This window comes from Rhinolophus sinicus, chromosome 15 (assembly GCF_057876585.1).
Source record: "Rhinolophus sinicus isolate RSI-liver-muscle chromosome 15, RSI-T2T, whole genome shotgun sequence".
NCBI lineage: Eukaryota > Metazoa > Chordata > Mammalia > Chiroptera > Rhinolophidae > Rhinolophus > Rhinolophus sinicus.
Genome location: NC_142515.1, coordinates 2,081,728 through 2,107,486, shown reverse-complemented (window position 1 = coordinate 2,107,486; position 25,759 = coordinate 2,081,728). Strand labels below are relative to the sequence as shown.

Genomic DNA, 25,759 nt, shown 5'->3' with positions numbered 1-25,759 from the left:
ACACTTTATATCCATTCTATGTAGTTAAGACTGTTTCCAATCGACCTTTTAAGTGGCCACCTAGTATTCCACGGGGCTTCTGCAATTCACCTCACTGCTCCTGCTGTGGACGCAAGGCTTCGATTTTCTATTGTGATAGGACACGTGCACCTCTTCACAGGTCTGTGATGTTTTAACTGACACTTCTCTGATTTGTCATTAAGCGAACACTGCTTGACAGGGCTGTTCCAGTCTAATCTGTGCACTTTTCCATGTCTTTTGTTCATTTTTTAAATCTCTGAGCAGCTACCTTTTGTCACGTTTCTGGCTAACATTATTAAAAGGAGCAGAGGTTTGGAGTTCGAGGAGCCCCTGCAGGTTGAGTCCCAGCGGGGCCTGAACAAGAGGCCCCCGGCTGTGCCCAAGATGTGAAGTTTTCATTCCCCAGAAGGACTCTATTTAGCATACATTCAGCCAGTGGACAGCTGGAACTGGCATGGACAGACTCGCTGCAATGTCAACATTCGGAGGAGACTGGCCCCCGTTAATCATGCATTGTGAACACCTGGTGATGCGCTGTTAACAGACATAAGATGGGAGCTGCAGCTGAGGCACAGACACTTAAATCGGTACCGTATCTGGGCGGGTGGGTGGACCCTCCGCGCTTTCCAAGAAGGTCAACCCAGACGCTGAGCGCCCGGCTTTCTCCGTGAGGGAGGGTCACCAAGCACAGTGACACGATTCAATGTGGCTTCCCTAGAACACATGCACGGACACAGAGCAATTGCTTTTTGCCACAAGAAGAGGCTTTACCCGACTCAGGGCTACTAACATGTCCCAAAACTTAGAGTCCATGCAACTATTGGCTTTGTGTTTTCTTTGCCTGGAATGAACGGCACTTAAAGAAAAGCATGAAAGGTAACATCTTGGGGATACTTTTTGATGTAAGGTCCTTGTGGACCCCAGGTTCTCCTGGGACCCAAGTGCACTTTGGGACCACTCCTTGGAAAGTGATGTGAGGGTCTGAGGATGGCTGTGAGGTCCTGTTCACAGTGCCAATCCTGATGGCCTGAGTGGCCCCCAGCACTGCCCTAGATGTGGTGACCGCCAGTCACCCTTTTGAGACGACCCCTAAATGGCCCTATTTGTACAGACAGCCCCACCTGCTGACTTGCCTGACTTGGGACTGTGAGCCGCCTGAGGGCAGGGCTGTGGTCTGACCCCATCCTGCTGCTGACAGCTGCTCTGACACCTGACACTAAGCCGACAGGAAACCACTCTGGATTTTTTAAAGTGCGAGACAGTCATACTCATTTTCTCACTCTTGCTCTACCAGCCTTCGGGACAGAACCGATGTTGGCCTGCTGACTATTTCAACCACTGACACCAAGCAAACTGAATACATTCTGTTGCTTTCGCAAAGCAAGACCTACCTACCACGAGCTACTTGAACGGCTCTGTGCCCTACTCTTCCCTGACCCACCGGGCAAGGCAGGAGGGAACACTCCTTCTCTGGGCTGCACCCCTGCAAGCTCCCTAGCAGGGCCGAGCTGGGTTTCTGGGGCACCCCAGTGTTCTGGGAACCCTGTCCACGGCCCCGTCCTGAGAAGCGCAGCTGTCTTCAGAGGTGACCAAGCCATGACCCAGCAGTCCTCTACTGCCAGCGGGCTTGTGTCTAGTGCCCAGGGGCAGCCGGCCTGCCAGGGGAAGAGAGAGCACAGTGTCCCCTCTCTCTCGGTGCCAGAAGAATTTGGGGCTCGTCTTCACCGGGCCCAGAGGGCTGGAGGTGAGGGCAGTGTGGGGTAAAGCTGACACCACACCAGGCACAAACACTCTCCGTCTCTACCTGGGAAGTCATCTGACTTTCTAAGCAATCTCTTGGAAGCAGAAGGCATTAGTGTCGCTTTCGTAACTAAAATAGAATCCGAAGACAGGGGCCTTAATGAATCACCCACTTCTCACTTTGGGGCACTTGCTGCTGAACAGATGGAATCAAGAACCAGGAGGGGAAAGCCCATGGTTGGGGAACAAGCCCCCAGCAGCAGCCCTCATGCCCCCCGCTGGGCCCGCCCTCCCTACGCTATGGGAAGGGCCACTGGCGAGTCGTGGGGAGATGTACCCTTCAGTGTCGGCTGCCACTGATCTGATAGTGCCACTTGGTGATCGATCGCTGCTTCCCAGAGAAACTAAAGGAGTGCTTTCAAAGCGTATATGTATTTGTCACCTTCACACTTTACTCCCATTGCCTAAAAGATCAATACGTCACCATTTCCGAGCAGGGCTGGCAAGAAGCAGCCAGCCATGCCTTCCTGCAGTGCTAATTTCTCACTGCGTAATTGTTTTGCTTGCAAATTTCACATTTTAAACCACAGAAACTAACAAAAATCAGGTCAGACATCATTTGTGTAGCATATGAAGTTAAAGAAACTGGAAAAGTAGATCACCAGCCAGGTGTTAGTACCCCAGGCAGGAGGCTGCACCGGGCACCTTTACAAAACAACAAAAGCAGCCACCATCCTCAATCACTCGGCATCTATAACCAAGACAAACAAACTTCCCTATTCCTTTTTCCCCTTTTTTTTTTCAATTTCAGAATGCTCAGTGTACCAACAGGGCCAGGATGCATTTCACTCTTGACTGGGTACAGTAAGATGGCTAATCAGGATTACTTGATTCAGTCAACACTGATTTTAATAAAAAGACCCCAAAAAATTATCATAAATATAGAGAAAGTGCGGGCGGCAGTGACAGGTGATTAAAATCTCATTCGCCTGGAATCAGCCCGACTCACAGAGGCGGAGGCAGGTCCGTCCCGACTCGTGTGGCGACCATTATCTACCTCTGCAGGCCACTTCCGAGCACACACAGGCACCAAGGGGACCCCCACACAAGGAGCAGGGGGCTGGGAGCAGGCTTCGACCCGTCGCCCTCGTGCGCCAAGCAGGGCTGCAGGGGCCTAATCTGGCACGAGGTGCGACTGGATGGGCCGTGGGGGACCCCACAGGAGCACGGAGAACTCGGGCTGCCAGTGGGTGTTTAGAAACATTTCAAGGGCTGAAACCAGCCCGCTCCGCACTGCAGACGGCAATCGGTGAGGGAAGTCAAAGCGATTGCTCCCACACGGCAGAAGGAAGAAGGGTCTTGAAACACTCAGAAGACACTGAGGGTCAGGTGGGCCGGGCAGGGGTGGGGGGCTGCTCCCAGCCCGACGGAACTCTGCAGGCTGGATTCCAGGAGCTCTTGGGGTACGTGGCAAGTGTTTTTTGGGTTTTTTTTAAGACCCCAGTGCCTCACTGGATTTCCTCTGTTTACTTCATCACTCAGGCCCCAGTGGGGCCCCACTGTGCCCTCCAGTGAGGTCAGCGCCCACTGGGAGAGGGTGAGGGTGAGGACCAGGACAGCCCTGCAGGGCAGCTGGGCACCTGCATCCCACCCAGGCCCTGCCAGGGCTAACCACTGGCCCCAGCCTGGGCCTCCCTGGCACCAGCGCCTCCAGGCAAGCTCTGCCCAGCGGGCCAGCACCTGTCTCTCCGATCTGCCCCCTTCCCCTTCCCCTAACCCTGCCTCATAGCTCCTCCCCACTCTCCCCAACTTCCTTCGAGCCGCTTCATGGGTCTGGGGATGCAGACATGGCCCTCTGCTCCTATAACCCACCCAGACCCGGGTTACCAGATTCTCAAGGGACGCTACAGGACGACTGATGTTTTAGGGTAAGTATGTCCCGTGCGATATCTGGGACATACTTATCCTAAAGCACTTGTCATTGTCTATCTGAAATTCAGATTTAACTGGGTGTCCTGTGTTTCGTGGGGCTACCTGAGCGCTGACTGAGCTCAGACCCCCAGACTCCTTGCACTCTCTCCCAGCTCTCGGGGGCTACACCTGAAGGCACTTCCTTCTCTCTCCCTCACAAAGTCAAAGTCACAAAGTCACCCGCAGCCCCATCTGGCACTTGCTGCAGGCCTGGTGGGAACTGGGGAGACCTTGGACTCAATCGTCAGTAGCTCCTTCGAAGCAGGTATCATCCAACCAGTTAGCAGCTGTGCCCTATACACAGTAGGTGCTCAGGAAACACTGGCGACCCTAAGTGAGCCCCTCGCAGCACACAGTGAGGTCCTCCCTGCACCCCCCTCCAGCACCATCCAGCCTCCTGTCCCTGGGTAATTGTCTGACTACTGGCTCATTTGCATACTATTAAGTGTCAGGCTTAGTGCTGGGGCTGGGAGTTTCTAAGTTCACGCCCCCTCATTTCCCTCCAATTTATGTCTGCTTCCTCACATGCTCTTCCTGCTTATCCTGGAAGAGGGAGCCCCGGGGGCTGAGGACAGGTGTTCCCTCAGATGAGCCGGCACGTGGCCACACCACCAGCTCCACACTCAGGTCTTAGCTGCCCACCTGTGGTCAGACCTGAGGTCAGCAGGACACACAGTTGGGCACTGTGGAGCCCGTGGTCAGCCCCAACAGCAGCCCACATCCATTCCCCATGCAAAGCCGGGCCTCTGGAACCTTCTGGAAGCCTCTGGAATCTGGCACAGCAGGTATGGATCAGGAAGGATGATATTCTCACCTTCAACTACTGCCTGGTGTGAGCCAGGGGGTGATCGAACCAGAAACGGGAGCTGCAGGAACCTGCACTGTCCTCACGTAGGCATGACACCGTGAGTGGAACCAGGAAAACTCACTGGTGCTGTGCGCTGCTTCTCACAGGGGACATTCTGGAGGGTCCCTCTCCCACCTGTGTCCGCAACCATAGCCCCTCAGCCCCGAGAGTGGGGTCAGGGCCCTGGGTGGTATCCACGCCCACGACAGGCCGCCTGAGACCTTACCACCTATGTCAGGTGAGGATGACATGTCCTGCCCTGCCTGGTTTGGGGAGAGAGGATGCAGCACTGTCATCCCAGGCACAGGTGAGCACCTGCCTGTCCCAAAAACTCCCGCCAACACAGATCCCCTCTGGGGCACAAAAGGTGCCCATACCCTGGGGCTCCAGACCGAGGAACTGACCTCATACACAAGGCCAAGGCCAGGAGCATGATGGCAAAAGCAGACGGGCACCCGGCCAAGGCCGATGCACACAGGTCGGGTACCTCCTGTCCAGAGCCACTCGCCGAGAGCCCAGGGTGCCCAGTTCGAGGCACCGTTCCTAACCAAAGCCCAGGTGGGACGGCGTGTCACCCGTGAACCCAGGGGTCTGACCCAAACACACCAAGGGCCACTGCCACAGGGGACTCAGACCGAGACCCATCCAGCCCAGAGCCCGGCCACCCCATGACCAGCAGCAGCACGTGACCTCAGGGAGCAGAGGGCTCCTCACTCAGGCAGACAATGGGAGAGGCCGGACGCCAGGAGGCCGAGATCAGCGCCAGGCAGGTGGGGGTCCACAGAACCCCCTCCACCATCACCATGGGGGCTTCCTGACGTTCCTGCCCCCATGCAGCTGGTGCCCACGGCAGCAGATGCTGTTACAGGGAACGTGCAGCACAGAATCACTAACAGCAATTACCAGAGTTATGAAAGTATAGGGTTCTAGTCCAGAATTAAAACACGGCGCATTAACTGTTACCTCCCCCACCCGCCTGTGACAGTTTACAAAGCCCTTTCTCTTCATTGAAGCCACACGACAGCCTGGGTGGGTCCCACTCCCTATGTGTGGGGCCAGATGTCACCTGGGTTTGGCCCACCCTCCCCGCCCACCCCACAGCGCTCAGATGCCCCATGAGGGGCACGGAGGCCTGGCGGTGGCCTCTGTCTCTGGTGACAAAGTCAACCACTGATTGGGCAGAGTAGTCAAAGAAGGGGCTGCCTGGGGACCCAGGACCTGGCCAGGAGGTGGGGAGGGCAGGGAGCACACGCAAGGAAGAGCTGCTGTAACAAGGTTCCCCGGGGGGGACTTGCAGACACAAATGGGGGCGGGCAGCAGCTTCCCGAGAGAATTCCTCAGTTCAGGGAAGGTTTTGCCCTGGTTGCCTTTAAGAACTGGACTCCACATGGCTCGATTTATACGAATAACTGACATACCCAGTCGTCCGGAGCACATCGTCCACCAGGCGCAAATGGGACGTGGACCCAAACAGGAGGGGTGAGAGGCAGTGAATGGAACCCCCCAGGTGGAAACAGCCCTCTGGGAGGAGGTGTGCACCAACACACACGTGACCCACCTCCATCGGGAACCCTCAGCCTGCACTTGAGGTCCACGCGTGGGCAGAGCCTGCACATGGGGCCGGAGACTCGCGCCCATCACAGGACGGGGCATTGGGTTCTAAAGCTGCACAGGGACCCCCAGTTTGCACAAAGGGTGGGATGGTTCCCAGGGCAGTGTCCAGCTCAAGGAAGGAGGGCTGGGCAACTAACGGTCCCAGCAGACTCCCCTGGGAACTCTGACAAGGGGATCCCCAACAACAGAGAGGCCTGGGGGACCCACAGCACAAGGGGTCAACGGGTGATGTTACGAAAAAGGAGTGAGGTTTGTGTTCCATTTTACAGCTCTCAAGACATAATGGCCCTGTGCAAGCCTGTCCCCTGCCACCTACGGTGGGTCTGTGGGGTCGGTCTGTCCGTCCACATGCTTATTCAAGCAGGTGCATGGGGACCAGAGGGTCTCTGCATGTGCCCACACCACAAGTGGGGGCCTTAGGAGGACAAAGACCACCCACCCCTCGCCTCCTGGGTGGCCCTGGGCCGCATCTGTCCCTGCACAAGAGTTGGGTCACAGCTGGGGTCTGGCACAGGCTTCTCTCTCCCTGCCACTGCCCATCTCAGGGCCAGCCATCCTGGGCTGTCACACCACTGCTCTGAGGACCCCAGCGTCCCTCCCCAAGTCCCTTCACCAGGCCACGCCATACATGACAGTTCCCGAGGCATTTCCAGGGGAAACACTCCATTCTAGCCTCTAACATTCATCCCCTGAAAGGTGAGGAAGCATTATGAAAAATCACCCTTTTACTAAAGAATGTTATTTTCTCCAAGTGGGCACAGGGACCAATTTTTATAAAATATTTTAAGTCAAACTACTTAAAAGTAGCACAAGCTATTTTCTGGCATATTCCTTTGCATCACAAACACAACTGTGCCCCATACTGATACAAACTGTAGCGACCAAACCATAAACACCCTTCAGGAAAACCCAGCAGGAACTTTCTCCTACTCTCTGGAGAGTTTTCTGTCCAGGCCGCTTCGCGGGGAAGCCCTGGTCCCCACATGAGGCTTTCCCAGCACGTGTTTCATTCTAGAATGACACCAGTGGTTTTTCAAAAGTTGGTGGCGGAAAGAGAGAAACGATTAAATGTTTTTGGATGCATGGCACAAGCAGGTGGGAGCGTGTCCATCCGGCAGGCGAGCGGCTGTCTCGCCAGCTGTCACCAGACAGGAAGGACTGACCACAGCTGGAGGCCAGGGCCCTCCCTTGCATCCTGGGGTCTGGCCTGTGCTCCAGCCCTTGAAGACCACTGAGTTGGGCAACAAGGCAAGACGCTACCTGGGGCCTTCGTGGCGAAAAGCCAGCTGGGGAGGGAGGAGAAGTTTGGGGGCCGAACCAGGACAACCCCACCAGCCAGCCTGGATCCCATCAGACTGACAGAGGACGAAGACGTGGGCTCACGGAAGCGACCAGTTGTCATCTGATAACTCAATTATCCCAACTGAGCCTTTCAAAGCCTCCTTGAACCTCTGACCTGCCCCAAACAAACAAGGCCTCTTTGTGTCTCTCTTCTTCCTATGAAATGCCAAAGCCACTCCGCGGCACAAAATAACTTTGGAACCTCAAGTTCATGATGTTTCTGACACAGACCATGTCACCAACCAGAGGTGGCACCTAAGCAGGGTAATGGCACAGAAAGTTTTCGAGGACCTGCTATTCGCTGCAAGAGCAGAGAGGAAACAAAATGGTCTCCGAGCAGACTCCGCAGGTGGAGAAGACACTGTGTGGGTGGCAGCCTGCATCGTCCTCTGTCACCGTCCCTGCCTGCCACTCTCCCCACTCTCTCAGTCCAGTGGCCTTCCTGTCACTTCCCAAGTGACGGACAACATGCTGAGGAATGCTCAAAATCTGAAAACAGCGTTATGATTTAAATCTACACAAACAACTCGAGACTTCATCAAAAACAACAATAACCAGTGATGACATGCAAGGCTTCCACCATCGCCATTTGGGGGGGGGGGGGCAGGCTGGGGGCGGCGATGGACGCAAACCTTCCTGCATTAAGGTTCTTAGTCTGCAGGCTTCATGTAAAGACATGGTTTCAGTTGTTGTGTTTTGTTTTTGTCTGTCTGTTTTGAAAAACGCGGCGAGGAAACGGTTCACGGGCAGCCCTGAGCAGAGCCAGCCACCTCAGCCGCATTTTCTACAGCGTCGCACCTCTGGGTTTCTCCAGGCATAGAGCTTAATCAGATTGAAACCCTCTCAGCACTTCCCATTGATAAATGGAATTAGAATTCCCACGTGGAACGAGAAATCCTAGAGTTTCAATGGCAAACTTCTGTCACGCAAGCTGATACCAGACCGTGTCTAAATTTTTTATAGGCCAAGAAAGTGGTACCAACTTTGTGACTGCACTTCTAAGTAGTATTTCTAGGCCCAGCATTCTGGTAACTTACGAGCAATTATACCAGACCCTGTGGGTGCCTCTGGTCCTGCATGAGTGGGTCCTCTGTGGCCCTCTGGCCGGCACCCCCTAGAGAGTATCCTCCATGGCAGCCCCCGCCCCCCCAGGGTGGTGCCAGTCACTGTGACATCTGAACGCGGAGCTCCACCACCACTGCCCCACCCCGCATGCGGCAGGCACACCACTGCCCGAGAGCACTCGTCCATGAGACCCAGAGGGACCCAGGCTATGCTCAGGCTGCTCCCCCGCCAGACACTGGGCACACCTGTGAGCCATCACCCCCTCATCTGCCTTGGACCCCACCCTGTGAGATGTCATCACAAAAGGTGTTTCAAGGGGCCGAGAGAGAGGGGCTCCCCAGATCACCCAGAAGCCCAGATTCGGAGGCCCCCAGGCCGCAGGGCTGTGCAAGTGGGGTCCTCAGCGTCCAGCACGGAGCTGACATGCAGTGGAGAATGAAGGAAGGGCCGCAGCGGCCTGCATTCAAATCCCTGCTGAGTGACCACAGACACCTTCTTAACATCCACAAATCTGAGGAAATTACAGCATTCTAGTAGGATCGGGCGGCCAGAGGCAGGTCTCATAGAGCCTGTCACTCAGGAAGCCCTCAGTGACCGTGAGACGCTCTTATTGTCTCAGTTGTGGGTGTCGGGATTTGTCACAATGGGACTGCCTACGGCTGCCCCACAGTCCTCCTCACACCCCCTGAGAAGGGGTGGGGTGGGGGGGAGGCAGAAACGGCCTCGCCCCTCCTGCTGGCACCCTGGAAGTCCTCCAGGCCCCCTCCCCAGTGAGGGGTGTCTCAGGGAGCAGTGGGCAGTCTGGGCCCATCGATGGCACCCGCTCCCCAGGGACCAAGCGCCAGGGCTGCCTCTTGTCCCCCCGACCTGGGCAGCCCCGAAACAGGCCACAGCAAGCCGGTCCGGATGGCATACTCGGGCAGGGGTGCCCTTGGTCGGGGCTGCCCCAGCGAGGAGCAGGTCCCATCACGTCACAGAATGAGCTGTCTGCTCCCGGGGCTCTCTGGGAAGCACGTGTGTATTTCACATCAGCAAAGTGAAAACCCGACCTCAATAGGTAGGTTGAGACGGACGGGTAAGCAGCAGCCTAGCCTGCTGGCAGACATCAAGGGGGGATGAAAGAACCCTGCACCGGCTTAGCGAGACTTAGCAGGAGTATCAGTTTACAGGTCAGCCAGTGATGGCGAGGCGAGTGGGGCTGGGGCTCCAGGCCCTCACTCAGGAGCAGGAGGCCTCAAAGCCCAGGACACGGCTGAGGACAACACACACTTCTGTTCTACCTCAGGCGTCACACATGGGCTGCCAAGGACCCAGTGCCCACAGAAGGGGTCCGGCTGCCCTTCCCGAGGCCAGTGGCACCAAGAACTGGGCATGGAGACCAAGTGACACAGGAAAGGTGGCTCGTCCACAGCCTCGAGGCCCAAGGGACATGGGGAGGGCCTTCCACACACAAAGGGCAGGGCGACTCCGAGGGTGGTGGCTGCGAGCAGGCTGAGGAGGAACAAGAGAAGAGGTGAGAGAGCTAAGCAGCACCTTACCCTGGGGGGTGTCAGAGGGAGGGGCAAAGTGGGCACAGCAACCCTGGAAGGTGACAGGGCCAGGCTGCCCCCTGGAAGGGTTCCTGGAAGGAGACAGGACCTGGGTGAAGGCACCAATTCGGGGATCCTCAGAAGTCAGAACTCCCAGGGGCAGAGAGCAAACGCTGGCTGGGTCATCCACACCCCAGTGAGGGGGGAGGGCTGGGGGCCCAATCCAGACGCAGGAGGAGCAGAAGGGGCTCACGGTGCAGATGCACAGGGACCTGGTGGCTACGCAGGGAGGGAGGTCACGTCCCTCCAGCCATGAGAGAAAGGGAGCCTGGACTCCCCACTCAGAGCACGGGGCGCGGGGGGGCCTCCTGGCCTCCACCTGCCGACTCTAGGTCCCTGCTCATCAACTGCTCCTCACTGACAACATTTAGGAAGATACAACCGTGGTTGTATTGGGGGATCCGTATCTTTGAGGCTGCTGAGTGATTTCAGAACATTTCCCAGGTCAGGAAAACCTGGGGTGGGGGGGTGTTCCAGACTGTTCCTTAGACCTGTGGACCTCAGTCCCAGGACAGCAATATAAGACGCACTGACGAAACTAACCAACCCCCCCAAGTCACAAACACAGAAAAGGTATTTAACACTGACGCTGGGGAAAACGGCTCGAAGGCAGGGAATTCCAAAGAAAACAAGACAAATCTAAGCTGTACTGTCCACTTTTCCTGAGCTCAGAGCACTGGGCCTGAAAGGACGGGCCACATGCTGCAGGACAGCGACAGGACACCCAGGAGCTCTGCAATCGCCAGGTACAATCAACCTGCGAGGCAGATAATTCAGGCCCGAGGGAATCTGGGGGGAGTGGGGACAACCTCCTCTAAACAGGGAGCATTCCAGAGACAGGATCTCTGCTTTTTGAAGCGTGTAACGATAACATTTATTTCTTCTAAATAACACTTGCCTATTTGCAAATCTGGTGACTGCATTTGACTATATTATCGGTAAGATCTTCCTTTTAAATGAAATCGATGGCAGATTGTATTAAATATTTACAATGGATTTTAAAAGAGCAAAGGAGACACTCCGCCCACACAGATGCACATTGGAGTGGGAGTGGAAGACGTGTGTGCAGAGTGGGTGACAGGAGTTCATTCTGAAGCCAGTTCACCCAGGTGTCCCTTTGACACCAGGCCAGGAGCTGACATTAATCCAGTGGACCTTAGCGTAAGATACATCCTAATTCAGGGTATTTACTTATTTACTGCTTTCTAATGGATGTTTTCCTCCAGACCCTGAAAGAAAGGCTGCAGAGAAGACAGATTTCTGTCCTCCGTTCTCAACTGCTCTGCCAGCATGATGGGAAGTGACTGGGTAACCTTCCCCTGGCTGCTCAAAACGCCAACTATTTCTTCCACACAAACAAGGCCCGTCAGGGTGTCTGCACGCTGCCAGGCAGCTCATTACAGCCATGCCTGACCCGGCGTTCCCAGTCAGAGGGGATTCCAGCGGCTCTCCACAGACAAATAAACAGCAAATACTTATAGGGACAGCCTTGGAGGACCGATTCCTTAATCAACAGTTAAAGAAGCAAATTGGATTTGCCCTATCACCAAAAAAAAAAAAAAAAAAAAAAAAATTTATTCCAGATTGTCGTTTTTGTCTTAAGTACAAGAAGGTTGTCTTATAGGCTTGGCTGGATAATTTCATTTTAAAAGTATCTCTAAAATTTGACATCCCTTGGGACCTGTGGTTTTCTCCATCATTATATAACTGTAAACTTCTGGATGTTAGAGATTGGATAATTTCTTTCAGCTGGACCTGGCCTCCAGCGCGTTTGGATGCTAAGGATGAGTGCCAATGGCTCACCAGCTAGCAGGCGAGCTTCGGAACAAGACAGGTCCCCGGCAGGCAGATCAAAAGTTTTAGTGTGCAGGACTTTTCTTATTCATGCTCCTTAACACATCCTCTTCTCTCTCTGCTATTAGTTGAGAGGCCTGTTAGACATTCTTACGATGGGCCGCGTCCACACTAGTGAAAACAACACAGAAACAAACCTCCAGTCTCCTTTAAGGCTTTGGGCTTGGTCCTATCGAGCCACTTTTCCATGCTGAGCTCTTTGGAACCATATGTTCGTGAAACGTTCTGGAAGGAAGCTGGCCGTCAGCAAATGACAGTCATGGGCCAGCAGACCCCGCCGAGACTGTAAACCGCTCAGTCCAACCAGAGGCACGTAAGGTGCAGCACGTGTCTCCACGGGTAAGAAATTCCCCCGGACTTCCCCACCCAGTGCAGGATTTCTGCGTGAACATTTCATCTTCGGTGGTAGGTTATTATGGCCTTTATGTTTTAATCCATTTTTTTTACACCGTGGGAAAAGAAAAATATCCCTATTCTAGTAATCAAGTTATTCCTGTAAAATCCTAAATAAAATGAGAATTTTATTAAAGATATTTATCTTCTCCAACAAGAACAAAATCAATTTGCACTGCCGGTCCCGCATCGAGTTACAGTAACATTAAAATGTAGTGTTTATTTGCGGGTGGGGCCATTTCTCTTTCAGGTCGGTCAGTGAGGAGACTACCACGGGGCGCCTCCCTCAGAACCCCAGCTTGGCGGCTGGACCTGAGGAGAGCATTTTTATTGTTAATCAATGCCAATCAATTCTGAGCCTTGATGTTAAATAGGGATCAATACCACTGAGCTGCAGATGAGATCTGATTTCAATTGGTGAGCAAACCTGCAGAAGTTTTTAATCATAAGGTAAATCAAGACCTGGAACATAAGTCAGGTGAATTAATACAGGCCGTGCAGGACCTCTCTTGCCACTGATCCACACAAGGAAATTTCTGTCATATTTCATTATCACTCCTAGGCCAAGCCGAAGGCTGCGTTTGGGGACCATTTTCCTAGCGGAAGCTGAGCGCCCCTCGCACTGCACAGCGAGTCTTCCCGCAACTGCAGCTGCCGGCCCGCCGAGTATAGTTATACGTATGCCCCATGAATCTCATTTTATGCGATTAAGATCCATAAAAATTCAATAGCTTTTCTTCTGCAATTCACATTTTACCTGGTGAAATATCATAAGAATTTCATTATCTTTGCAGCTGTTGCCTAGGATCAAGCAAAGGTTATTATCCTCTTCGAAAACACTATAGAATATGTACGAAAATGTCAGGAGAACTGGGCATTTAAAGCTTGATTTTTTAAAAGAAAAACACTGTCTGAAGTTTAGAATAAACTGTACTTGACATTTATGTACCATGATGCATTTCTTGGTAAACTGATTTTGCAAGGAAATTCTTTGACTTGGACTCTGTGACTGGATTGTAAAAGGAAAGGGGGAAATGGGGAGGGGGGAGGCAAGCAAGGGAGGGAAGGGGGGTGGCGAGGCAATCCAAAAGCAAAGCTCCCCCCACGTCAGACTGTATAGGATTTCTTAACCTTTCAGATAACCATCACGGGAAAGATAACTCCGAGAACCCTAACCGATTGCCATGGCCTAATCCTATGGATCATTCGGGCCCATTTAAAGCATTTGAAGAAAAATGGCCAGTGCAAAGCAGGTGATTGATCAGAACGCTCTGTAAATCATGCGAATTCGGTACAGTCCTCTGGCCTCCACTGCTAGGGTTCCATCTATGATGATAAATTAGCATTAGATGGAACCTAATGAGTTTACTAAACATTTGGGATTTGTGCTAATAAACTGGCTGGCTGTGAACTAGCAGAAGCAATGAGCAGTCCCGGGGCTCCCTCTTATCTCTGTACATGACAGTGAAACCACGCTTCCAATCTGCGATCAATTCATCATCCGACACCATTGTACATTCTTCACAAAAAGATAATTACTGCTTCCCTGGATCAGGACGCTCATATTTCCTTGGAATTGCGGGTCCTGATAGCAGGCACTGTCACCACTTCCTCCAAGCCCCACTCTACAGCTCTATTTATGATCATTATTTTCGCCTAAACAAGCCTTTTTCCTCAACTTGATAACGAAACCCGCTATGATGAGAAGCGAACAGTTAAGGCATTGTTTCCTCTGCGGAGTGCTTTTACGTTTAGTGGAGGCCGCTGACAAATATTTTATTCAGGGCATTAGTAAAAGTTTCCACTCGTTAGAAGATAGCGCTTCCATTTCCTTCCAAAAAAAAAAAAAAAATCCTGTTCCAGGCTCTGATTTGTTCAAAAACAGAAAGGGAGTGAGAGCAAAGCAAGTAACGTAACAGAGAATAAATCAAAACGTGATTAAAAAGCCCGTGGCTGGTTTCAAACCCCACGCCCCCCCGCTCTGCTGCCCCCACGTTTCTAGACCCTCCTGCCCTGCCGACTGGTCACCTCTGTGTGACCCCAGCACACACAATAAATTACCATAACACACAACTCTGAAACAATGTAAATTAGTTACTGCTCACAGTCTAATAAATGGGAACAAATGTGTTTGGGGCTGGAATGGGGTTCTGGATGCTCTAATTGCTGGGAATAATTATGATGGGGTCTCAGGAAGCATAAGCAGCAGTCACTTGCCATGACAAATACCCTCAGCCCAGCAAATATGCTTCTGATCCCAACACGTGGAACAGCCCAGTCATTTCTTTCTTAACCTTAAAAGGTCCTTATGTACCTTGGCAGTATTCCTGATCATGTGTGAAAGAAAGCCTTTTTAAAACCATGAGGCATAGCTACATGTCATATCATTCTGAATCAAGGCAAGTTTGTTTTCATAGTAAAGCTTTTCTTAGACGGTCATTGGTGCGCTGTCCTCTGTGGGAGCAGTGAGCCCAACACAAAGCGTTGGTGGCCAAAAAGAAGTAAGAGACAGTCACTCATTTGTTGGGGCAGAGGGACAGAGCGGATCCATTGCTGAGCTGCAGAGAGGCACACCTCTGGATGGGGAACCTAGCCGTTTATTAACTTGCATAACTCATTTATTTGTTCAAAGTAATGATCTTTGGGGAAAGGGCTGTTATATTTAGAACCTGCTTGTCAAATTTAATAAATGATAGTTATTGCCATTTTTCCCCCTGAAAGCACTTTCCCAGATCCTTCCCACCTTTCCCTGGGGCCCCCGCTGGCCAAGGAGCGATCGGCAGCCAGCGTCTCGGTAACTGATGGCTACTGCCCGGTGGCCGGATCAGGCCGATGACCTCCGACGGTGGGGATGAGCTTCACGTCTAATCCAATCCCCCACTTATTTCCTGACCCAATCTTCCTGATGTCAGAGGACGAATCGCTTCATTGAGAAGATGGAAATGGACGGGGGAGCTCCCTTTGGCAGCATTTCCAATAACCAAATATCAGGCAGGAGAGACACGAGAGAGGCCGCCGAGGACCACCCCATCCCTGCACACGGGTCTGATTTACAAACCTTTCCTAATGCGAAACAAATGCTGTGGGTGTGAATTCATACTTAACCATAAAAACCCGTGCATTACTCTGTCTCATATTAAATACCACATATAACTCTCAGCAGGTTTTATGTTGTGTTTTACTGTCCGCAATGGCTAAAGCTGGCCTAACATTTTGTTTGGCAATTAGGAAAATTTGTAGTTTAATTTATTAAACCAAAAAAAAAGCCAACAACTACACTGAATGCTGAATTCATTCCGTTTTTATGCCACAGTGCAGCGTATCTGCCGTCCCGATAATTTAATCATGCTCCCTTTATGGCCAATGCTATTTAAGTATTCTAAAAAAGTATTTAGGGAAAAAAACCCTGATAATAAGCAAAATCGAGTCATACCACTTAAATAAATTCTTGGTAAATAGTTCCAATGTTTTCATTTTCTTGCAAAGGAGCTAACTGTTTCATGGGAAAAAAAGGGGGGGAGGGGTGGGACACGTAAACTCCTAAAAGCCACCAGAAATCCACAGACAACAGCCAAGTATCAAAACACTATGGGTCATGATAAGCTCAGGAGTAAAGGAGTTTATTACAAAAATACCAAGACATTAAATGAAAGGAAAAATATTGCTCAGAAACCTTTAAGAACAAATTGACATTCAGAAAGTATTATCAGCGGCTATAAAGCCACAAAGACACATGGCAGAACCTAAAATGTACATTTCTAAGTGAAAGAAACCAGCCTGAAAAGGATACATGCTGTATGATTCCAACTCCATGACATTCTGGGAAAGGCAAAACTAGGGAGACAATGAAAGAGCAGGGGCTGCCAGGGGTTGGGCGGAGGGGGGACGAATGGGGTGAGCACAGAGGACGTTTAGGGCAGGGAGACTGTTCCGCATGGTACTAAATGGTGGGTACCTGTCATCATGCATTTGTCCAAACTCGTAGTATGTACAACAGCCAGAGTGAACCCTGATGCAAACTGTGGACTTAAGTTAATCACAACATATCCCTGCTGTGTCATTGATTGTAACAATGTATCTCACTAATGCAAGATGTTACTAAAAGGGAAGGGGGGTGACATGGGGACTCTACTTTCTGTAAACCGAAAACTGCTCTAAAAAATAAAGTCTATTAATGTTTCTAAAAAGCGTTATCAGGACACCTTGGCATCTACGTCAAAGATAGAGGGACAAAATGTCAAGTTGGGGTAGTTTGTCACTGGTACTGGTGTGACCTGAGTGTCCCTGCTCCGTGGCCACCAGCTCCCAAGCACCCGTTTCTATCTCCCAGTCTTTCTTCCTGGCCATGGGACGCCAGGCCAGGGAGCTGGCCACGTGGTTCTGGGCCATGACAACTCCGAAGGGACATAGCTGGATGCCTGCTGACCATACTCCCTGATGCGTAATGTTTTAGAAAACTTAGGGGATCCTCGGGAAGGAACCCCCCTTCAACAGGACTGGAGAGCAGCGTCCCTGACCCCTCCCCAATGTCAAGTTGGCTTTGCTGGGTGTTCCTTAAAGTAAAAGGGGCACCTTCCCCCATTGGGCCTTCTGTGCAGGCCCCATCCCCCCCCAGAGTTGGGGTGCCCTGCTGTCCTGCCCCCACGTGCACGCCTCAGGAGGGCGTGCTGCCCGCCCGTGCCCATAACCAAATCCCATGCCTGTGCTGCACATGTTGCCTTCAGACAGCCCCAGACCAGGCGTGGGCTCCAGACCTGCTTTCAGGGACTCCATAACATCCAGACTGGCCATTTCGGCGCAAGCTTTCCATTTCAATGAAAACTTGCAGCAAGGGGGAGGTTGTGTGTTTCTGTATGAAACCATTGTTGAAGCCTTTACTGGGACCTACGGCAGGCCTCAGTGGTCCAGGTTGGTCTTTCCCCCTTTGGAAATTCGTCATCACAAGGGCACGTGTTTTTAGGGCCTTAAACACCGCCAAGTTTTGTCTTGCTGTTCTAACATGGCACCCTGCCCCCAACTGCTTTCTGCTGAGACAGAGAAGGGGAAAAGATAGGCAATGGGGGGGGGGGGGGGAGAAGAGAGGAGGGGGCGGAGGGAGGAGGGAGAGCGGGGCGGAGGCAGGGGCGCGGCTGGAGCTGCCTGTCTGGGCAAAGGCAGCCTCCCCCCCAGATGTGCGGCTCACTGCACACCCAGCAGAGACACGCTGGAGCCGACTCCTTCCGCCAGCGGGGCCTGGGCTCTGCGTCCCACAACTGCACAGCCCCAGCCCCTTCCTTTCTGCACATGTTAAACTCATTTCCTCGTGAATTACTGGGAAGGCAGGGCGCTACCCCCTCTGCTGTTTTCAGATGGTGCAGCCCGTCCACTGCTGGCACCGCAGCCGGCCGCATGCAGCTGCAGCGTTTTCTAGCCCAGCAACTTCCAGCAAAGGAATGACAGAGGGATATTTTTCATGTTTTGTTTGTAAAGGGAAATGAGTGATTCGAAAACAACCAAAATGCGAGCGTCCCCATTGCCCCCCCCCCCGCACTCTCCATCTAATTGTTTGCCAATTTATAGCATTTATTATGTTGACAGAGATGCCTGACTGTTTTCTGAATAGTTTTAAAAACAGTTTTCTCGAGCCTCTACCATTTAATGAACGCTAGTTACCCCAAAGTCTAAGAAGCTTATAAAATACCACCGAAAAGCCCTTGACACATAAAATTCCTCCGCTTATTTTTCTAAATTATAGCCATATTTTTATTTTAAAGCATTAATAATACCAGCATAATGTTTCATTATATAGAGTTTTGACCACAAACATTTTTGGGAGATTTGCTATGAAGATAAACAAACAAGAGAAGCTTGTGTTCTGGCGAGCTGACGGAGTGAATGGTTTTCATTTTCTCCGAGTGTAAGCTCTAGAAGCTTTGCCAAAGTACAGGTTAAGCTCTGTGAGTTTTCACTTCCTGTACCCCTACTTGTCAATCACTTCCTGTCTGCAGCGACAATTTCCATCATTAGAGCTTGGAATTTTTATCTCCTCCAACGTGTCTCCCCTTGCCACTGTTAGTTTGAATTCTGATAAATTATTCAGCATCTTTGAAAAGTAACCGAAAATTACAGCATCACCGTGAGCCCCCTAAGCGTGCAGCAAGGATCCCCGTCCTCCTGGTTTGTCTCCTAAATGCTCTGCTGAGGCCAGCTTCTGCCGCTTCCTCGGCGGCATGAGAAGGCCTCTGGCCAGCCCCAATTATCTTCTGGTGCACAGAGAGTAATTATTTGCTTCCTGTAAGCATGCGTAACAGAACCCTGAGTTTGGACGGCTTTCCATAAGGTAATCCAATTCATCCAAGCCATCCTAACACAATTACAGGCACTGGTAATATCTTTGCTTTTCACCTGATAAGGCCGCAGCAGAGGCGCGGGATGGCTTGCGTCAACATACCTCCTGGACTATAGCTTTTGACAGCCCCGCTTTCAGCCTTCCCCTCCACCCCCCTGCATTTTCATACCCAGCAGAGTGCTGCTCGGCGCTCCGTGCACAGCAGCTCCAGGAGACTTCTCCCCTGCACACGCGGACGGGAATCAGCGTGTTTCAGAGCATTGCGGAAGTCATTATGGATGTGTGGCTTGTTTGAAAACCCAGCCTTGCACTGGCCTGGCCCTGGAGTCCTTCCCTAGGCCAGGCGGCCATAAATCTCGGCAGGCCTCCTCAGCCTAAACCAGAGAGGCAGGCTCTGGCCTGGTGGTCAGCTCCCCTCCTCTCCTGGCCCTGAACCTCCGTGGCCACCACAGCCGCATGCACTGTGGCACACAGTGGCGGTCAGCACACAGACTCAGCACGTGTGATGCAGACTCCAGCGCGGGGGGGGGGGGGGGGGGGGGGTTCCAGGAGAAGAAAACATACAAAGTGGGAGCTGTTCCTGGTGTCCCCTATTCAAATGAAAGCCTGTCATTGTGACTCAATCACGCAGCTCTTCCTTTTCTGTTTATTTTCAGAAGTTTATGAAAAAAAATTGTTAGAGGATGAATGAGCGTGGTGAACTTTTTGCCTCTCTCCACTGGCATGCCAGGGAATAAAACAGCCATTCACACCTGAGTGCATCGAAGCCAGTGGGGCTGGTGCCAGGCAAAATCAGATTCTTTGTAGCCAGGTCCATTCATCCAAACTGTGCTTTTCATACTGCCAAATATCTAGCCAGTGTTTCCCCTTCACTGAAGTCCCAATGTATTAAAACAGTCCCTGAACCAAACAGGCGTCTCAAACATACGGCCAACACCAAGAGGAGCGTTGGGGATGCAGAGGCCTACTCACTGATAATTATATTCACATCTTTAAGGAAACTGAGAAGGAAAAATTAACACCAAACTATACTGTTTTCATTGCGTTATGCAGATGAAATGACAAGCTGTCGTTTAAGAAGTTAATAAACAGTCCCCGTTTTGCAGGTTATCCAAATGCTGCTGAATGGAAAACCTTGGATCACTAAATGGTGTGTAATTAAAATTATTTTTAAAATCCTCCTTGACAGGCTCGGGCTTAGCCAAAATGTAAATGACATTAAAGAAGACAATGAATTTAATTTTATTTAATGTCCCTTTTTGCAGATCCTCATTTACATAGCATTTTTAACAAAAGCGCTGACCTTATAAACGCTGGCATTTGTACAGCTCCCTCGGAGTTGGATTTAATCAGGCCCGTGCAAAGCCATGAGGGAGGAAGCTTTAAGTTCTGTGCTTGGAGATGGAGTAGGAATAAAAACATTGGGACTGGTCAAATGTTTATCCTCCCCGCTTCTGAAAACAACCTGACAAGAAGATGTAAGGGACTGGGGAATAACCCGGTGCTGTTTATAAGGCTTGGTAATAATCATACATAATCGTTTGGAAATATAGCTAATAAAAAATATAATGAGTGTTCAGCAAAATCGGCATTAGGCCCAAATTACATGATATTAATACTTGAACAGGTGCAGAAAGGCGCTTTAAATGAGGTAAATGAATAAAATGTCCCAGAGCACAACTGTGTGTGCTGACAAAAAGTCAATGCCATGAATAATTCAGTGAGGAGCAGTGCCAGCAAAGGGCGGCTCTCTTTGACCTTTGTGACAGGAAGTGAAAGGAAACACTGTTGACTAAAAAAAAAAAAAAAGGAAAAGAAAGGGAGAGGGAGAGAGGGAGAGAGAGAAAGAGAGAAAGAGAGAAAGAAGGAAAATCTCCACTCGGTCTTCAGCTACCACCAGCGTTCTGCAATCACTTTAAAGGTGTAAACTTAAAACTCATAAATGAATCAGAGTGAGGCTTCGGAGGGCTGGGGCGGGGGGGAGGGGGCAGAGTTAAAACTGTTGGTAGTTAGGGCATCTGACTAAGGACAATGTGAAATCGCAGACAATGAAAGGTTAAGTAAATAATATCTTTCTACAATCCAGTGTCAATTATGTATAAAAATCTGAGGTCAGCTGAAAAGTATTTTCAGAGCCCACAGGCTTGAAATTTTGTAACAGCTGTTAAATATGACAAAACTTTCCTCCCCCCACCCCAAACTAAAGCTATTCCAAACTCTGTATGAAAGAAAATGGGATAAACAGATGTCTGGCTTCCAGACAGGAAAGTAGGACAGACTTGGAATGATAAGTCTCCCAAACTCTATAGACCAATGCCAAATTTACTGGGGAGGGGGCAATGCCCGCCACAGAGATGCCAGCGAGTAAGACGCCTGAGATGGTGCCATCTGGAACCGCCCCGCCGAGCACGCTCCCGGCGCAGCATGGAGCACAGTGTGCGACCCGACCCGTTTGGATGGTCGCAGCACCCAGCCCCTGCCGCCTCCACAGTCGGCCTTCCCAGTTTCAACAGTTGGACCCTGCACCTCCAGTCCACTCAGGCCAGGCAGGCATGGGGCGGTAAGAGCGGGCGCCTTCCCGGGCACCCAGAGAGCCTAACGCGACCCCCCGGGATGGGATGGCACGGGAGGAGGACGACGGCCAACGTGTGGTTTTGGTTTAGCAGCTACAGCGACATCCTGTAATCATTTACAGCCCTTGGAATGTACGGGTGAAACAGGAGAGATTTATCTGTTCATAGTTGGGATATGTGGACAATGGAAGTTCCTAATGAAGACCATCTGCTTTTGTGTTTTCCCAGAAAACATTATTCCACGAGGAAAACGATACCCCCATCCTTTCCAGCAGTACCGTGAAACATCACGTGTGTGCACACACATGTACACATACATGCACATGCATGTGGTTACACGTGCCTGGGTGTTCACACACACACACACACACGTGCCCTTCCCCCCTTTGCGTCGCGCGCTCTGCAGGTCCCTACAGTCTACCCGCCGTGCTTTCTCCTGGAGTATCTCCTTACTGACCCCACTTCTTACTTTAAAACATTATGCTTCTCCTTTACCCCATAAGGTGTTGTATTATTTTAAATACAGTGCAGTATAATTATATTTGTGGAGCTATAAAAAATGGTTTCCCTAGCATCGTTTTACAAGGAAGAAAACAGTTAAGGTAAGTGACAACTTCACAAAAAAAGGGTTACGTAAAGAGATAGCCTCACTTTCCCCCTCTTTTCAACTCAGAAAGGTCTTCATGCTGTTCGTGAGTATTTAATGCTTCTGAAAGATAACTGAACTAAATTGTGTAATTAATTGATTTAAGGCGTCAGAGTCTATAGAATGTGACTTGCCTGCCAGAGCGGGGACTTACTTCTCTGCTCTCATAACACAGAAAAGCAGTCTCGGCATGCCGGAAGAGCCTCCTCGGCGTGGGCTAGTACAAATGTGGGCCCATTGATCTCAATTCAGCTTGGAATTATTGGTTTATGTCCTCAGGACAAATATGCCTTATCTGGTCAGAACCTGCTAAATGTACCCAAAGGCCACGAGGAGCCGGAGAAGCACGCTGTATATAATTCTTTTTTAAGCCAACTAACCAAGTGATGACAGTGCTGATGGAGACCTGTGGGCTGACTCCCCCGTCTGAAGGGGGCTTTACTCGGCAGCACTCAGGAGGAAACACGGGCAGAAGCTCCACAGCAGCAACTAATTTTAGGAGGCAACACACACCCCACAAAAGTGGTTCTCATTATGAAACTGAAACACATCTCAGTGGCAAAAGACAGCATCCTTTTGAAGATGTGCCCCTCCTATAGGCATTTTTCTTTCTCTGATTAACACAACTTGCCTCAGTGAACACTAAATGCTTCATTTTCCCCCCTAGAAATATGCCTCAAACTGAAGAGTATGCCAATACTGCAATCATTACACGAGAATTTACATCAAGCAACAAAATGTGAATAGTATTATGTCATTATCAGTGACAGCTCTCTTAAGAATGGTGAAAATGTACATTCCATTTGTCATTACATAAAACTATCCTTACCTTAATATCCCTAACATGGAAGGTGATTAAAATTCCTATAAAATTGTCATATCTTTGAATTTAGAAGCCGAGCAGATTTTTCATCAATAATTAAGACCTCCAAAGCATTTATGCCAGGCGTAAGGAGCTGCAATCCTCCTTATTCAAATAAACTTGGTAAACCCATTAACCAAATGTTTTTACATTTTTCCCCTCCTCTCATGCCTCTAGAATATCAAATGATCACACACTTCTCTTAGGTTAGAAAGGTATCAGTAATCTTAGCACATATTGTAGTTAACCAAATATAAGAGAGCATTCACTCAGACCAGAATCAAAGAGGCATTTCTGCCTATCTAGGGGAGCTACCTCTCATGTGATAAAAACTAGTATTAAAGGTTATTCCGTATCAACAGTCAATAAATGATCGAACGCCACACAAACCTGAAGTGATTTTAAAGGGAGAAAACACAGCATTCTTGTGCCAGGCTGAAAACCTCATGATTTAAAAACAAGTCATCTTTTTAAATGTATAACTATCACAAACTGAAGACAACTCAAAAGATGAAACACTTCACAATCCTGTACAACGAGCAAACACGGCTGCCTTTTCAAGCATCTGACACTCAGACGAGATTCCAATAGCTACTCAAACACTCTAAGCCAATCAAGAAAATAAAATAAATTCAGTTACAAGACAACAATCCGAGGCTGGATGATTTCCGTAGCCACAACACTAAAGACAAATATAATTATATTGATTTTTTTGTAGTTCGAGTTCTATAAAGTGTTGAACTTGTTCTCAATTGCCTGAGTGACGGCCACAACTGGTCAACCCTATTTGATTACTAATAAGAGAGCTGTCCCTTCTGTCAGATACCGAGCATTCTCCACTAAGCAAACAGCTATTCCAGCTAGTTAAACATTAGCACTGCTCTCCACTGGTGGCGCATATTTCTTTAGGCTTAACTCATGGAGTTTTCCGGGTTTAATTTTTCAGACACTGGACAGCAAAGTTCATGATCAAAAGATAACTTTGTAATGAAAGCTGCTGAAATTCAACCCCTCTTCAAAACAGTCTAAACCTCTGCTTCACAAAACTGGTGTCATATGTACACGTCTAACATTTATTTGATTTGGGTACCAATTTCACAATCCGCAGTCAATCACACCCTGGGCCTTTCGCTATTGCTACCCATTGTTGGGAAGAAAGAAATCCTCCCCTCCTGCAGGTCACCCAAACCCAGCGACTTGGGTGAGTGTTCCGAGGGGGGGGGGGCGGTGTTTTTGTTGTTTCAACGAAAGCCATGCCAAATGCACATTGACACTATTAGGACTAATGATTAGTAGCTGAAAGGGATGCAACTGTGGCCCAAGGAATATGATAAATAACAAGATGAAGAGCAGCAAATGTAAAGAATGCATACAGCTCAGCTAGTTATGGAAATTAATGTTGGAAAATGGAACCAGCATGTGTAATTAGTTTCAATTATAACAACTTTGGTTTGTTAGTTACATATTTGCTACTTGACATAAAACGACAGCCACAATTGGAAAAAAATTAGGAGACATTTTGCAACTAATTGAGAGCAGATTAAATTCATTCTAACACTGGGCAACAATTACAACAGTAATACCACCCAGGTCTCAACTTCAGCTATCATCTGAGATAAAAATAATGCAAAAATGAAATACTTGTTAACAAATTAGCAAAAAGCATTTTATGACATATCTCTGGGTTTAAAGCCAGAAACTCTCTAGGCATAAAGTGCTCCTCACAGTGAGAGCAGTGGCAGATGAAACTGCTTCCCTTGACAACTCGCAAGCAATTACTGAATCCCCACAGAGCGAGCCACCAGGTTTCCAAGTCAACCCACCTGTGCGTGATCACACACACGACAACAAATGGTGCAGCGCACAAGATGAGCTCAACCCCAGACTCAAAAATACGGAGCCACTGGAAACCAAGCAAGGCAAAGCGTTTGGTTGTTACTGCACTTTGGCTTTGAAAAAATAAAGAAGTCATCCTTACCTGTCAATGATCACAGGGTCTGAGGGCGTTTCGTTCCGATTGCCACAACTTTTCTTGTCACAGCACCGGCTGGGGAGTAATCGGCAACAGTGGTTTTAATATGCATTTCATCCGTTCATGCCCAACTTGTAATTTTCTTTCTAAGTCTGACAGTGCAGCGGCTGGAGTCAAGAAAGTAAGTTATCCTAGCAAGGCAGTTTGGCGAATTAAAACCCAGTGAGTTCACGTGCTCCATGGCCAAACTTCTAATGGAACTTTCTACCGGAAGGAGCAAAGTTGAACCTATCTGTTCCTAGTAGGAGGGTAACAGAGCTACCACCTAAATTGTGATGGTAAAATATGGAAAACATGCTGCTGGTGTTTGCCTTTGCAGGGAACTGAGGAGAAGGGAGGCAGGAGGCTTGGGAATAACTTTTCACAGCTTCAGCTTTTGTTTACCTCTAATTGTCAAGCTGTTATTTCTGGAAAAGATGCAAGATGCCACCTTCAACCAATATTTCTTTTGGGCATTTAATAATTATAAGCACAAAAGCATGCATCCATCTATCAGAAACTTCTATTGTTCCTTCTTTAAGCCTACCTTAACTCCGTTATTGAAACTTTAATTAAAGCAGAAATGAAACAAAAATGTTATGCTTCTTGCATTTTAAAAAAGCATACTTGTATAATGGTTACATGTCTAAATTAGCTAAATTAACACCATATGGTAGGCAAAGTATATAAAGCCTTTTAAAGCTGACAGCTAAAGTGATTAAAGAAAGTCTACAGTCTTCCACTTAGAGCTTAAATCACATCTGTGCGCTTTCTATGTTAATTGCAGTACATGCAGAAGTGGATAATAAAGAAATTCCACTTTATTGGTTGTAATTTATATTTATTACCTGATATGAGAAAAAGTCAGCTTTTGTATATTAGTGCTGTAACAATATGTCTGCTC

The 25,759-nt window shown here is 49.6% G+C and overlaps 1 protein-coding gene across 14 annotated transcripts in view; it reads right to left on the bottom strand.

The window, feature by feature from the left end:
• The window catches only part of EBF3 (EBF transcription factor 3), a 125,353-nt gene that overhangs the window by 85,046 nt on the left and 14,548 nt on the right, over nt 1-25,759 (bottom strand). For all 14 annotated transcript variants that reach the window (XM_019728260.3, XM_088791748.1, XM_088791750.1 and 11 more), the window contains one exon: nt 24,823-24,891. In XM_019728260.3, coding sequence (XP_019583819.1) covers nt 24,823-24,891 — 69 coding nt within the window. The remainder of the gene's footprint in view (nt 1-24,822; nt 24,892-25,759) is intronic.